Below are 16,388 nucleotides of genomic sequence, written 5' to 3'. Positions count from 1 at the left end.
TTGTGTTATTTTAGGCCATTGACTCTCATTGTAGCCATTTATATATCCAGGGAAGACATTTTCTTCCTTTCCTTTGTTTTTTTTTTAACATAAAATAGAATAGCACTTGGTTTTTATACTTTCATCAAAAGATCCCAAAGCACTGGATTATCATATTTCCTGGTGAGTGTATTCCTCTGTGTGTGTGTTTACATTGCTATGAATTACATCACTATTACATTACTATTAGTAATCAGGGTAATGTAACCTACTTCACAGGAAGAAATTGAAAAAGTGATTTGTCTGAAATCATACAGAAAGTCAACAGCCCAGCTGGAACTAGAGTCCCAACACAGAGCCCTGACTAGCTCATACTGCATCAGGGAGATTCAGAATTTATGTCTCTTACTCTGCGTCAGGAAACTGAATTTTCACAGAATCATTTGCTGTATAATTTTACTTCACAGCCATAACAGAAATGGAAAGGAAAGTGAACTTCCCATAGGCACACCCTGAGCTGATGGCAAAGCACTAGCTGTAGCAGATCCCTAAAATGAGGACAGAACACTTCAGTCTTGCTTAATTTGGTAGGTGAGGGTCATAAAGCTTTAGTGTGATTGGGGAAGTCTTCAGCTAAGGGAGGTGGAATCATTAAGTAGGAACACAGTGAAAGCTTTCAGTGCATCTGGGTGAGGTCATGTTCCAGTGGGAGCTACACCATAGTACTCCCAATCCTCTGTGAGTTGAATGATTGACACCTGGGTTTCATTAGTGTAGTTGTAATGGGTGGTAAATGGTTCAGGGAGACCTGCAGAGCCAGGAAGAGATGACAAGAACTTTTTTCCCCTAGGGTGAGCTCCAGAGCTCACTTCCCCTTGAAGAACTATGGAATTTAGGGAAGAGTGACCTTTAGAAATCTAAAGAGCTATAAAAAGATCTCCCAAAACTATTACACTTCCAAAATTCCAGAATAGGTAGGAGAATTGAAGACTAGTTCAGAATCCTCTCTCTTCCCATCAACCCAGGCTACTTTCATTCTCTCAAAAACATGTGAGAAAAGATATAATACATCTAGTATCTTCCTTTCATTTGTCTTATATTTTTAAAAGTTTTGTCCCATTTTAAAAGTTTTTAAAGTATTATCCCACTCATTTAGTGAGGCAGGAGTATATTTGTGCCTGACCTGTGTGGTACCTTCTGAGTTCACATTGGTCTAATCATTGACCCCAGTATCAAAATCGTATTGTCATTTTGGTCCTCTTCAACAACAGCGGTGAGTGAGGCAAAAGCATAATCCTCAACACTATCTGACTGAATGAAAGTTTCGGTCACTGTTGAAGGCACTGTTGTGTTGGTGTGACAGGTAACTTTTGCTTCTTCTCAGTGAAGTCCCAGCAAGTAGCAATGCACCACTGATTTGGGTAAATGCATAGCCCACCAAAACAAAACCAAAAGCCCTTTATATAATCCTTTAGGAGAAAAAAAAACTTACAGGCTAGTGAATAATCTCTACCCAGTGAATAAAATGCAAACAAAGTCGGTGATAACCTACTTATGGGGTGGTTGTTTAGAAGGAAGCGTCCACTGAGAATATGATCCAACAAAGCCATCTCCCTTCACAAGCCAAGCTGTGACCCAAATGGGAAAGGCTTTGGTTGGATCATAATGCATATTGAACTGGTCGATGAGCCCTTGATTTGCGTAGTTTCCTATATTATGACTCATGATTAGATTGAAACCATACCAGCCAATAAGGGTAAGGACTAAATACGACAAGCTGGCAGAAGAGTTTGCCCCATGGCCATCATACAAAATCAGGCTTGATAGGGAACCTCACTTTGCTTGATAGTCATAGGGCAGGAGACTTTCTAAAAGACTCCTCTACCTTTGGGAAGCCAGCTTATAGTGCAATGATGAACTTAATAAGATCATAGGTTCATAGAGTAGAGCTGGAAAGGGTCTTGGAGACCATTGAGTCCATTTGTGAAGTTGGCTTCCCCATCAGATACTACTTAGTATCTCAGATGTCGATTACTCTGATGTTAACTGCATCCCTCCTGTCCCCTGAAGCAGCCTTAATGTTGCTGCAAGTGTGGAAATGAAGGACTTCAAGATTAACTCACCTCTGGTTAATTGCTCTGGCAAGTAGAGGCTGTCAGTTTCAATGTGTGTTCACCTGTAGCTAATGTCCAGTCTACTCCTGGAAAGGCCTCAAGTTAGGTTCCCTTGACCCACTTTAATTTTGTGGGAAAGAAGGGAGAAATGAAAAGGGGAGAGAAGAGTGGAGCAGGGGAGGACAAGGAGTGCTCTTATGCCTGTTGGGAAGTAGATGCATGGAATTAAGGCTGCTACAGAATTGCTCCTCCACCCCAGCCTCTAGCCTTCATTATTTATTAAATAGCACTGTTATCCATGGGGAGGGAGCTCCTAGTTCAGATCCAAGGAGTGTACAACTACTTAATATATTTCCCACATAAGTTACTATTTGCAAAAGCAAGGGTACCAGATATAACTAGGGCAAGGTGATCAGGGCTCTGCCTCCAATGGGTCAAAATTTAGAAGAGGGGCACTGGGCATGTTTAGCCCTTCAGAAACTTGGAAACAACTGAGTTTGGCACCAAGTTACCCAGAGTAACTAGTTAAGATAAGATCCTAATAGAGAGCAGCTTCCTTCCCCCTAGACCAGGTAAACTGTGGCCTAGGTTAGAGCCTTCTCAGTAGCCAGGCTGGAGGAGTCCTAGGGTCTCTTCTAGCTTAACTTAATTGAATTGGGGGTTTGTTTGGTGATACTTGCCTGGCGTGTGTTTTGTCTAGCTTGTCTGGGCTACAAAAAGTGTTCATTTTATATCTTTAATGGAACCATCTTCAGTAGCTGCTTTTTTTCTTACAAGACTCTAAGAAATGGTATGAGCTTCCTCAATTAGGAAGAGAAGTGAAGTACTTGTGTGGTAGCTAAAATTCAGTGTTAAGGTGCTAAGGTTTGAGCTGCCCCAGAATTGGAACCTCAGAGACGATTCTACTCATAGATTTCTTCCATTAGGGCATTGTCTTTTTTTATAGTTGGTATTTCCACTTTAATCACCAAGATTATTTACATCATTGAAGACGGCCTATTTACTTACCTAGAAGCCAAAGGCTTCATTTAAAAATATGGTAGTAGCAGACCTAGCTCTAACCATTGGGCTCCCATGACAATCCCCTCTCCATTTCTCTGTTTGGGGGCAGATTGGTTCTAGCTGAGGGTGAGTCATCAGTGGATGCAGACACAGGCTTACTTCAAACAGAGTAATGTAATGTTGTGAAGTTCTAGGAACAGACTGTCTTACACTTTTTCCTCTTCCTTTGTTTTTCTCCTTGTGTTTATCTTTCCTTTCTTCTACCCACATCTCCTTGACCACTGCCTCTCTAGTGCCTGTCTCAGTGTCCCGTACCTTCGCCTTCAGCAGAGGGGAATCCTTGGCAGGCTCCCCAGGTAATCGTGCATGGCTGTCTCAGGGGACACTGTGGAACTTAGGGGACTGAAAGGCACTGGTTGCCCTGGCCTGCCTTGTATGAGGAGCTGGTCTGTACCTCTGTGCCAGGATAGGAAGTGGGTCCAGTGTCTGGATTGAGTGCATTCATGGTTACACCATAGAATGTTACATACTCGTACATGCAAAAATATAATAATTTACATGTGCAACTCAGAATTTAACAGTATAATGTAGTCCAGGATTTACCAGTATAATGATGTTGTTCAAGAACTTAACTCCACAGAGTACATCTATGAAATACACACAAAGTCCTAGAAAAGCTACTCTAGGTAACCTGCCATAATGGATATGGAGTCAGGAGAACCTGTGTCCAAGACATGCTTGTAACACCTACTAGCTATGTAACTGTGGTAAATCATTCAGCCTGTCAGGCAACCCTCTGTATTCACAGAGCATCTGTTGCCTTAGGTTATGCCAGAATGAAGCTCCTGTCTCAGGAGAGTTCCTGATTCACACTGATGGAGGAAGTTTAGCAGTTCCCTGAACCAATAACATCACAGGTTCAGACCAAAAAGAAAACAAAAAACCTTGGAGCAACTTTTCCAATTAATTCCATGTCTCCTATAAAATAATTAAACATTATTGTGCTTATCACTTTTTTGCAAATAAAGTAAAACCTTATAAGTACACGGTTCAGTAAAACTTTGATCAGCCAGAATCCAGTTCATCAGAAATCTTAATGGACTGGACTTTTTGGCGGGGCGGGTGAAGAAGCAAATGACAAACAAACTTTCAGATTCCAGAGTATGCCCAGGGATTACTTAATATTCAGCCCAATCTCTAAATCCTCTTTATCTCCAGAGGCCCTATGATTATCATCATAGAAGGATGCCCTGGATTCCCTGAAAGAATCTCAGACATTAGCGAGGGAGGTCACTGAATACCATAGAACACTGAATACTGAGTACTGAAAATTAGAAAAGTGAACTCAGAGATTAGACTTTTCATCAACAAGGACTGAAATTGAAAGGATTATCTGCTTAACCCTCAGGTAACCAGAAAATTTTATTAACTAAAACATTCTCTAGACATTCTGTTTGATCAACATTTTCCTGTTCAAGCTTCACAATCAATCAGGGTCAGGCTGGGGTTCCAAATCACAGGTTCTTACTTGCACAGATCTCTTCACTAACACTTGGCTGATGCACGTCTGTGGGTTCCCTTCCCATTTTTTTCATCCCCATTCTTCATCCCTAACTTGGATCTTAGATGTCTAGACATGGAAAGAAATGGGAGATATCCAGTTGGAGCAGGATGAATTGTTTTTCCCCCACTCTATATAACAGAAGTAAGGAATGATGACAGTAACCGAAGAAAAACAGGAAGAAATGTGGGAATGCTATTCTTTCTTCCTACCAGCCTTCCTTCCTGTTGCCTCATTTTAGCCAGTCACTTCTTCTGGGCATCTAGGCTCCCCTACTGAAGGTACTAATTGATCACCCCTCTTGCTATGTTTCTACCTGAGGCCAACAATAGATTATATAAAAAAGAGGTCTCCTTCCCATTTGGTCTCCCTCTTGGACTGACAGCACTCTGGAAATGTTATCTTATATTTTCATTTGCTATTTCCCTTTGCAAGGTGGGATTGACATATGCACAGCATTTCTTTTTTTTTTTTAAATGAATTTTCCTCCTATATGAATCTCCTGCTCACATATGGTATGAGAATCTAGCATTCTCAACCATCTTTTCCACTTCTTAGACTATCGCTAAGTACAGCTGAGTTGATGTCAGAAGGATGTGGGTCCAGTGTCTGGAATGAGGACATTCATGGCCACATCATAGAATGTTACACCATAGAATGTTGCTCATGTTGTTCATAATGCTTGTTTCTCTTTGAGTTAAGAGTTTGAGTTGAGAAAGAATGGTGTAGAGTGGTGTAAAAATTTACATATATTTTTGGAAATCCATCAAGATCAGACATTCTCATGCCCCTGCTAGAGTTGTATGGGCCCCACAACCTTCTGCAATGTCATTGCCCCTCCTAGTCATTTACCCTTTCTTTTCCTGTCCTGAAGAGTATCTATCTCTGACAGATGTGAGTCCTTCACTGATGCAGAGCCTTATGGAAACAAAACAAAAACAGAACTTTCAGGAGAGGCAGACAACTGAATTTTAAGTTTCTTTTTGGATACCTGGGTTCAAGGCTTGTCTCTGGTCAATAATAACCATGTGACTGTGGGCAAGTTAACAGCTTTCAGGACTAGATCTTTTCTCCCAAGACTGGATTCAGTGCTTTGAAATCCTCAGGTAAAATGTTATTAATTAGCACTTTCTCTGAGTACATGAGCAGCCTAAAACAAATGTGTTTTTTTCTTTTGTGAAATATGGTCAGTGGAAATGTTCCTGTTTTCATCAGTTCTGCTAGAGTGAACACTGGCATGTGAACAATTTGATCTAAGGTCATAACTGGGATCAACTTGAAGAATTTAGATTATGGCCAGAAGTTGCTTTACCAAAGGTTTTGGCAGATTCTTTTTCCAGTTCTGCATATTTGTGCTACCAAATAATGGGTCCTAAAATTCTAACTTTTGCTCTTTCAGGGTCATGTAGCTATATGCAGTCCCAATAATTTTGGCAAAGAGAAGGCATAGCTCAATGACAATAGCCAAATTCAATTCATTCTCTGTCTCTGTCTCTGTTTGTCTCTGTCTCTGTCTCTCTCTCTTTCTGTCTCTCTCCCTCCCCCATCTCTCTTTTCCTTTCTTTCTCCCTCTTTCAGTCTGTTTCTATCTCTGTCTATCTCTCTGACTCTGTCTCTGTTCCTATCTCAATTAGAAGGAAACTCAGAGATCATCTAGTCCAACAGTTTCCTGACCCAAGAATCCCCTCTACAAATTTTGTCAGCAACTGTGATCACTAATAGGTCATGGGCCTCACTACTGAGGATCCCGCAGGAATAACAAATGGACATCATCTCAGACTTCTGCTTCACATCCCTATCCGTGTACACTAAGGGAAAGTACCACCTCTGTACCACCCAAGCTTTGGGACTGACTGATTCTATACCCAGGACACAGTTGGGAGGAACCATAATTTCTTCATTTTCACTCATTCCTGGTTTGTAGATACAGGTGCTACAACTAAAGCAGGAGTCATAATTGCCGTGGGGTCTTAGAGTTCCTACCTGTTAACTGTGATGGGGAGAACTTCCAAAACACTGAAGAATTCTCATCCATGTCCACATACCAATTGTGCCTGTCATGATTTTTGATCCCACACCCCCCCCTTTAGTCAGAGCCAACTCAGGTAGTCTTTCCTTTCCTACTTCATATAACAAGTTCCTCTGTAATTCCCTTCCAGCATTAAGGTGTGTGATAGCAGGTTATGTTCACCAACTTAGCCCTAGCTGCTTATAATAGGTAGGGCTCCCAGACTTGGACATCCTTTGACTGAAACCTTTGATCAGGGTTCTATTCCATCCTCCTTGAAATGTACTAGGCTTTCACTCCATCCTGTATTTCCTGAGTCTGTGCCTCTGTGTTCTTAGGAAATACCAAAGGGAACTAGAAAAGGTGAAATTGTTTGCCATGTTCATGATCATGATAACCTCATGATTCTTCTTTTTGTTAAAAGCATTTCCATGTCCCTTGCTCAGAAGTCCCTAAGTATATGCACACACTTACTTAGAATGCAGAGTCATCAGTGTTCTATCTAGTGAGGAATGTCAGACTGGAGAAACAAAACAGGATTTTACACAGAATTTAGACTAGCTGGGGCTCGGTCTTATCAGAAGGAGCATTTTTTTTTCTTAAAAATAATTTCCCCACAAAAGAAAAGTAGATAGCAATTATGCCTTTAAAAAAATAAAAAGAGGGGCAGCTAGATGGCGCAGAGGATAGAGCACCGGCCCTGGAGTCAGGAGGACCTGAGTTCAAATCTGGCCTCAGACACTTGACACTTACTAGCTGTGTGATCCTGGGCAAGTCATTTAAACCCATTGCCTAGCCAAAAAGAGAGAGAGAGAGAGAGAGAGGGAGGACTGGCCCTCTGATCTCAGAGATTTGATCAGTCCATGCCTTGCTTCACGCTTACAAAGTCCAAGAGTTAGAAGAGAACTCAGAAACCACTGATACTTAACTGTATTTTGTGTTATGGATCTTTTTAGAAGTCTGCCTAGACCAATGAAACTTTTCTCAGAATCATATTTTAAATGCATAAAATAAAATCCATAGAATTTCAAAGAAACTAATAATACAGAAATGCAGTTATCAAAATACCTTTTTAAAAATAAGTTAATGGACACCAGGTTACGAATTTCTGATATAGTCCAACCCAAACCTCACCAAGGGTCCCCTCTATGATATTGCTGACAAGTCAACAGTCTGTTGAATTTTGTTTTATAACTGGAGGTGGGTGCTGCTGCCCATCTACCACATATGACTTGGGTTATAACATCACCCTGATCTCTGGTTCCACAATGTGTCGGTCCTACCTCCCAGAGTCACAGGGCAGAAAATCTTTTAAGGGGAGGTGGTAGGAGATGGTAGGGAATGGAGCAACCACCTCTCCCTGTTTACAGAGAGAAAAGAGTTGGGACCAGTAGTAGCCACAGAAGCAAGTGGAAAGAGTTCTTTTAGAGCCAGAAAGGATATGGGAGATCAGCCTGTTCAACTCTGTCCCTTCTCAGAAGAAGGAAATACTACATCTCTCTTATTATGAACCAAGAGGTAAAGAAGCAACACCTAGCCCAGTGCCCTTCCTAACCTATGGTTGGGTGAGTCACATATTAACATAGCAAAAGCCAGAGGTTATCAAGCAGATTGAGAGGTTTCTAAAGGCATTGCCCCCAACACACCCTGTTTCCCCATTGGCTGTGTACATATCAGTTGGGGTTAGGACCCTTCAGCTGAGCCTGGTGCTTTAGATCCAGATACCACCCTGAAAGAGAGGCTTCTCCCGGACAGATTGCCCTACTTTCCACAATTACACAAGACTGAGTTAGGGGGAGACATAAGCACGGGTCACTATGGAACCAGTCATGACTGGGGAGCAGAGCAGAAAATGAAGTAATAAATGTTTTTCTGCTGAATGTCTCTGCCATTAATACGAGTTGTTGTTTTGATGGCACCCTTGAAAATGGCCTCCGACATCCCAGTCCCCTCTCTTGTTAGAGAGGCGGCATGGGACGGTGGAAAGAAAACTGACTTCTGAGTCAGAGGATCCGGGTTCAAATCTTATCTCAGGCACTTCCTACCTAAATGACCTTTTGAACTCTGAATCTAAATCTAAATAAATGTAAATTGGTTCTTAAGAACCAATGAGCTGCTCCCCTCAGTCCTTATAATCATCACTAAGTTAAGCAGGTGAGAAGGAGTTGTACCCAGCCCTTTGGGGAGCTAGGATCTCGTTGGTTTGGGGGATTTCCTCCGGGGCAGATTGTGGCTCCTCCATAACTCTGTAGATGGTTGTTAAGAGCTGTTGTGGCTGAACATATCATTACCCTTCTTCCAGTCTGGTGATGAGCCTCGAATTTATTAGGCAGCTACTTGGAGTCAGGAAAATGAGTTTGAATTCTGCCTCAAACCGTTACTAGCTGTGTAACCTTGGGCAAGACACAACCTATTTCAGATTTAGTTTCCTCATCTATAAAATGGGGATAATAATAGCCCTACCTCACAGGGCAGTTGTGAGATCAAATAAGAACACACATACACACACACACATACGTTGTGTTTATATATGTATGTGTTTTCTAGCTCTTATTAACAAGTACCTATTACGTTCCAGGCACTGTGTTAGATGCTAGAGATACAAAGACAGAAATGATTTCACTAGTATAGGTACTCCCAGATGAAGAACTCCCTCTACTAAGGAAAATCAGCACCTTCTCTGAAACTTTGTAGCCTTAGAGTGAAGGTAGGTCAGTGAAAGGTTGTGCCAAGTTTCTCTGGCTTCGAGGCCAGCCCTCTCTTCACTAAACCCTGCTGCCTCTGCTCATTTAAAGGTGGATACAAAGCAGCTGTCAGGCAGTCATGGAGGGGAAAGCCCTAACAGCCAACAGAAAAGCTTCCATGCACTAGGTGGTGTTCCAGCTGAGTCTTGAAGGAAATCAAGGATTACAAGAGGAGGAAGTGGGAGATGGGGAGGGGAAATTAAGCCTTAAAAGAAACATCTAGCTTACCTTCATCCAGTGAGAGAGGAAAATGCCATTAAGGTCGGGAAAACATCTACGGGACTGACCTTCATCCAAGTTCCTAGGCCAGTGATCGTCCAGATACACGGCACCATAGTGCGCAGAGTGTTGGGCCCAGAGTCAGGAAGACTCCTCTTCCTAAGTTCAAACAGGGCCTCAGACACTTATGAGCTGTGTGACCCTGGGCAGGTCACTTCACCCTGTTTGCCTCAGTTTTCTCATCTGTCAAATGAGATGGAGAAGTGAATGGCAAACCAATCCAGTATCTTTACCAAGAAAACCCCAAATAGGGTCACAAAGAGTTGGATATGACAACAACAAAGGCCTGTGATAATTTCCTTTGCCAAGGACAGCCCTCTTTAGAAGTTTCTAAGTCACATCTCAGGGAAATCCTAGGTCTTTACCCATGAGCCATTCAGGCCCTGAAGGCCTCATGGTCACAGGAACCCAGTTTTGCCCCAAGATATTCACTCTAGGAGAATGACCTGCTTGTTTCCATTGGGTCCAAGGCTTTAGAGCTGATGCCTTTAAATGACATGTGTCTCAGTTAGTGAGTGTAAGAGTGTGGTTAAGAAAGGGACTCAGACTGCACTTTACTATTACTTCTGGTGCATGTTTTGTAAGATGGATTCAAATCCTTTTCATCAAGGCGCTAACCTCCTGTACATGGTAGGTACTCGATACAATATACATTTTAATTGGATGATGACCACCCTCACTCATCGTTTGGTGAGTTGGGATACAGGAATTAAATTTCCCAAGATTAATCATCAGTAGAACTAGAACCAGAGTCCACAAGCTTCTGATTGCTCTACTCCTTAGTCCACATTATAAATGCCCCTCATTGTAAGCTGCTACCCTCTCCTCTTTGACAGTCATTTGGGGAGAGCTCAAGGATAGACTTCAGATGGAAATGGGAAAAGGCTTGCCTTATCTTGTGTGGGCTGCTTTACACGTCAGCACTTTCATGAGGTCCCCACTGAGGCAGATTGTAAGTCCTCTTACACCACAGTAGACAGTCCTCCTAAGTAGCTATAGCTAAAAACTAGATTGATTGTGGCCAACTTTCTGGTGACAAGGTTCTCTTAAGTCAGATAGTCTGGGCCTTGGACAGCAGACCCTTCAGCAGGTGCATAGCCAGAGCTTATGCTCTGCTTGCCTAGCCTTGGACAAATCAGGGTCACCTCTGTGTTATCTTGAGGCATCAAGGTAATATTTGTTAAAGTTCATAGTTGAGAAAATCTGAGAGCCACCTGCAGAAGTCAGCTCTCTAGGTGGCACAGTGGATAGAACACATGTCTTAGATTCTGAGTGACGAGAGTTCCAGTTTTGCCTCAGACACTTACTAGCTATGTGACCCTGGGCAAATCACTTTACTTCTGACTGCCTCAGGTTTGTCTTCTATGAAATGGGAATAATAATAGCACCTACTTATCTCACAATACAGTAAGAGCAAATGAAATATTTGTAAAGTATTTTGTGAACCTTAAAATGATACATAAATGCCAGCTATTATAATTATTGTCACCTTCTGGGTGACTTTGCAATGGTAAGTACAATGAATACTTAGATCAAAGAAGCTAGTTTTGAAACCAACTGACTATATTTTCTTTTCCTTTATTTTTTTGTTTGTTTTTGTTTTTTGGAGGCAATCAGGATTAAGTGACTTGCCTAGGGTCACACAGTTAGTAAGTGTCTGAGGCAAAATTGGAACACAGGTCACCCAGATTCCAAGTCATATGCTCCATCCACTGGGCCACCTAGCTGCCCATTTTTCTTGGAGTTCCCCAGCAAGAGAGGTAGTGTAACAAGTGGGTAGAGAGTTGGTCTTAAAGCCAAGACCTGAGTTCAAGTCCTGCCCCGATACATATTGACTGCATGATCCTGGGTATATCACTTAAGTTCTCAGCTCTCTAGGCAGTTTTTTGTCTTAGAAGTTGTACAGATGGTGCTGACCTGTATTGGTCCATGAGGTTTCTATACCAAGGAGTTCCCTATATCAGTGAGATCACAGGTCCAGTCCCTATCCCCCACCCCCCAATAAACGTATCTTTGCATAGGAAACTTATGGAGATCTCCTGGAAAGTTAGGAGCCAGTGAAATCAGGGGATTAGAACAGGAGGCCTGTGGGTAACCATAACCAAATGATCAGTCACTGGGAAGCTGGCAATTCTGTATGCTGGGAATGATGGGTCTGTGAGAACCTCAGTGCCACACCTGGTATAAGATTCATTCCAGTTAATAAATAAATCGCTTGGTCCTGTAAGGCAATTAGTACTCCCAGCACTGTCTTTCATCTTCTTATTCTGGTCCTTCTTTGCAGCTACATGAAACCAACAAGGGATGATTGCAGTCCTGTGGATAGCCTCAGCATCCTTCCTGACAAAATGCCCCAACTTCTTCTCTTTAGAAGTTGTAAAGGAAAGGAGCATGAAAAAAAGGAAAAGAATATTTACCCATTCAGTTGTTTGTGTCAGGGGTTTCCTCTCTAAGGCTATTGACCCCTTGTATAAATAATCTGACACTTCCCCCAAGATTGTGCTCAGGTTGAGTGGAAAGTACAAGGGGCATATTAGCACTACCCAGTGTGACCATTGCTTAAAAGTCCAGAGGTATTCAGTAAACGCCTCTCTTTGTCTCTTTTCCATTTTCCACCCCTTTCCCTCCACCCTACCCCACCTCCATCTTTTCTCCCCCTTCTTCCTTCACCCTCTCCTCTTCCTCCTCCTCTTTCTCCTCCTTTGTCAATATCTGCAGTAAACCGATCCCCTTCTCGCTGCAGTGGGTTGAACCGCTCTGAGTCTCCAAACCGAGAGCGCAGTGACTATGGGGGCAGCACCACCCAGCTGTACAGCAGCAACAACCTCTACACGCCTGACTACTCAGTCCACATCCTCAGTGATGTGCAGTTTGTGAAGGTAACCCTCCAGGAGGGCTTTCCATTCCTGTCGCCTGGCCCTCCTCCACTTTGCACAGACCCCAAGAGGCTAGGCAGCTGCCCCGAGGCCAGAGAGAAAACAATCAAGCATCAAGGATCGTCCTTTAGACTGTGTTACCCTATAATAAACAATAAGTGTCAGAGAAGCAATCCACATTCCAGCAATGAGCTAGGAGGTAGTCATTTTCTGATACTCATGAAGACATTTTTTCATTAACCTTCATTATTCCTCATGTTTAACCCAGCAGCATTCTCATAAGGTAGGTCTCTTCTCTTTCTTTCACATGGAGAAACTGAGGCACAGAGCAAGATAAAACAGTTTTCCCTGGGGCATAACACAATTCCAAACTTTTGGTTCCCTAGTCAACATGGTTCAGTTTTGCTTGTGTGTGTTCCTTCGATATTATAAATTTAAAGAGAGGCCATGTTGCCTAGTGGATAGAAAGCCAGATTTAGCATCAGGAAGATCTGGGTTTGAGTTATATCTCTAATATATACAATCTGTATGACCCATGACAAGTCATTAACTTCCTTGGGTCATAGGCAACTCTCTAAGACTGTAAGTTGCAGAGTAGGTGTTGACATGCATTGACAAAGGGAGGTTCCCCACTGGAAAACCAATGTGAATATGCCAGTTAAATATTGAATATGAGTTTGAATCTTGGATCCACTATCAATCAGTCAATCAATGAACAAACATTTATTAAGCACTTACTATGTGCCAAGTACCATGCTAAGCATTGGGGATCTGAAGAAAGGCAAAAATAGTCCCAGCCTTCAAGGAGCTGTATATATTTAATACCTATACCAATTAAATAACAAATCTGGACAAAATAGCCATAATAATATCAATAATAATAAAAGCAGATGCTTTTGGGGCCATGTGTATGGAAGAGAAAGCATTATGATTTCATAATCAGAATGGCTTAATATTTATAACCTAAAAAAGAAGTTGACCATATTTGCCCAAAACCCTTTTTATTATCCTATATTACTCTATGTCAGTAGGATATGATGGGGGGAAAAAGTATTCTTCAAATGTCACATAAAACAGATCACCACCACAACTGTATGTATAATTAGAGAAAAACAAGGCTTATCATATGCCTTATTTAAGTTGGTGTTGACACAAAAACTTCTCAGTAAATATCCTTTTTCTTCTCCTAGTCTGTTCTCCTTCTCCTTCTCCTTCTCCCCCCAACACCTTCCCCCCCTCCTCAACTTCCTTGCACTTATATTCTGCAAACTGTTTAAAATCTGTTGCTGATCTGGGCATAGTGTAGGGAGAAAAGCACTGGAATCTGAAGATCTGAGTTTAAATCTTGGATCTACTATCAATCAATCAATCAATGAACAAACATTTATTAAGCACTTACTATGTGCCAAGTACCATGCTAAGCACTGGGGATACGAAGAGAGGCAAAAATAGTCCCTGCCCTCAAGGATGTTACAACTGAATTTGGGAGAGAGTGTGTAATTAATTCGGTAATAAATAAATAACATAAAAGTTACATTCAGAGCAGATGGAAAATAACCTTAGAAGGGAAGGCTCTAGCATCTTTACCATCCATCCTAGGGCAAACCACTTAACCTTTCCTGGCCATTACTTTCTCATCAGCACACTGGCAAAAGGAAGATTTTTGCCAGCTGGCTGCCAGGGTTATTGTGAGAATCAAATGAGTTAATGATGGCAAAGCCCTTTGCAACTGTAAAGTGCTTTATAAATACAAGTTATTATGTCTAGCAGCAGCAACAACAGTAACATCATTATCACTGTGCCTGGCTGCCCTTTTAAACCAGCGTGACTGAGAGCAACAGATTATCTCAAGGGTGCTCACTCACATGGTAGCCTTCGCCATGGTGCTCACCATATTAGGGTTTCAAAGGAGGCATTTTGGAATCACAGATATAAGAAGAAAAAAAAATGTCTTTGCACTGTTGTAGCAAAGGCACAGACAATGTCTAATGTTTTACAAAGGAGAGTGGTCTCTTGGGCATGTCTCTGGGCCCCTGGGAAACACCACATTAAAACTACAATCAGTCATTCAAACTACATCGTATGGGGGAAGGTTAGAGGATGAGTATGTATGAAAACAAACAAGGTATATGTGTAGCAGAGCAAAGGAACATCGATGTAGAGCTGGTCATCTAGTCCAAGCCACTCCTTTTACTGGTCAGGAAACTGAGACCCAGAAGGGTAAATAAAATGACTTGTCTGCAATCAGGCAACTAGCAGGGAGGAGAGCTGGAATTTGAACTCAGGACCTCAGACTCGCAAACCAGTGCTATTTCCACCACACCATTGCTTCAACCATTGAGACCCTCAAAAAATGGGTATGGAAGCTAGACAGGAAAGCACTTAAAAATGACAGATTTAGTTGAATTACATAATGCATCTGCTTTTTCATGAGATAATTCTCCACAACTGTCCTCTCCACTCTGGAACCATTTCACTGTTAATACAAACCTTCATCAGAGTTGAATAAGACAAATGAAAGATGCTAAGATCTGAGCTGCCAATTCTTTTTTTATTTGTTGGCAGAGATGGTAAAAGTTTTGGCAGCAAGGGAAGTTGGGAGGAAAGGCAAGAAGTCTTTGGATTATTTGAGGGTTTTATCCATTTTTCCCTCCTTCACCATTGTTGGTGATCAGGAGGTGATTATGGTAGAGTTTGGCTGCTGCTTGGAGTAGAGCATCCCATGTTTGTGGAGACATTTTTGGTGGGTGTGCACTTGGTACTGTAAGCCAAGAGACTTCTTAGCAACATGAAATGGGGAATAAGAATTCTGTGGTTCCTCAAAAAGCAGCAAGTACAGTGGCTAGTTCCATCAGGTCTATCATGGGGAGACACTATGGATCCTTGGAAAAAAATGCTAACCAGAGAATCTAAAAATAGCTCTTAGCTAGGTGTCTTTCTTAGTGAATTTTTGAAAGGTCTATGCATGTTGCCTCAAGTCATCACCTGGAGCATGTAAAGAAGGGTGGAAAGGAAGGTAGTATTGGCATAAGCCTCATTTTGCAGATAATGAAAAGCCCAGGTATCTTTACTAGGAAAAGATCAAAATTAGTATCACCTTGAGTTTCTACTTGTCTTGATTCTACCATATAATTGATTCTATGATGTATTAATTTTGTAACTGAGTCTACATCTGCCTAAAGCCGCATTGCTGTATTCTTGAGTTAAGCTCAAGAATTCAACTTTCCTTGAGTTAGTTTAAAAGTATAATTTTAAAAAAAGTTTTCATCTCATACCAGTAGCCCTAGGAATACTATCAGAATATCTGATTGTCATCTTTAAGCTCCACAAGTTAGCTTGGTACCATCCCCAAAAGATGTGCTGTCTGTCCTTGACAATCCTTGTGAATTTAGGGGAGATTTTATCTCTTCCAAGGAGACAGTAAGTCTGGTAGTTTTGATCCCCTAGCAAAGTTTGCAAGATGCAGATGGGTCCCATAAAAACAATGAACATATCTTAATTGTCAGAGAGAGGTGTGAATAGCCTCACCTGAATGCCAGCCCACGGCTGGTCATAATGTTCCACAACTACCAAGACTCCTTCTTTCTTGTGTGTCAATAAAGAGGGCTCCCTCCTTCTCATTGGGGTAGCTGGCTTTATTAAGGTGACCAGTCTGACCTGCTTTGTTTACAGTTTTGTGCATCACTGTAATAAACTGATTTTGCTGAGAGTATGTACTTCAGTTTACCTTTATTAAATTTACTTCAGACAAGTGAAGTATTGGAAGAGCCCTGGTAGAATCCATGTTTACTGAGTCATGGGCCAACAACAAAGGTGAATGTCCCC

The 16,388-nt window shown here is 41.8% G+C and overlaps 1 protein-coding gene across 1 annotated transcript in view; it reads left to right on the top strand.

Moving 5' to 3' along the window:
* CNNM1 (cyclin and CBS domain divalent metal cation transport mediator 1) overlaps window positions 1-16,388 on the top strand; it is a 70,307-nt gene that overhangs the window by 38,915 nt on the left and 15,004 nt on the right. Inside the window, 2 exon segments of the mRNA XM_027858056.1 lie at window positions 3,389-3,451; window positions 12,406-12,566. Of these exon segments, the coding sequence (XP_027713857.1) occupies window positions 3,389-3,451; window positions 12,406-12,566 (224 nt within the window).

Source organism: Vombatus ursinus, unplaced genomic scaffold (genome assembly GCF_900497805.2).
Source record: "Vombatus ursinus unplaced genomic scaffold, bare-nosed wombat genome assembly UNPS02000749.1, whole genome shotgun sequence".
NCBI lineage: Eukaryota > Metazoa > Chordata > Mammalia > Diprotodontia > Vombatidae > Vombatus > Vombatus ursinus.
The sequence above is the reverse complement of the archived record's forward strand: the minus strand, read 5'-3'. Positions and strand labels throughout refer to the sequence as shown.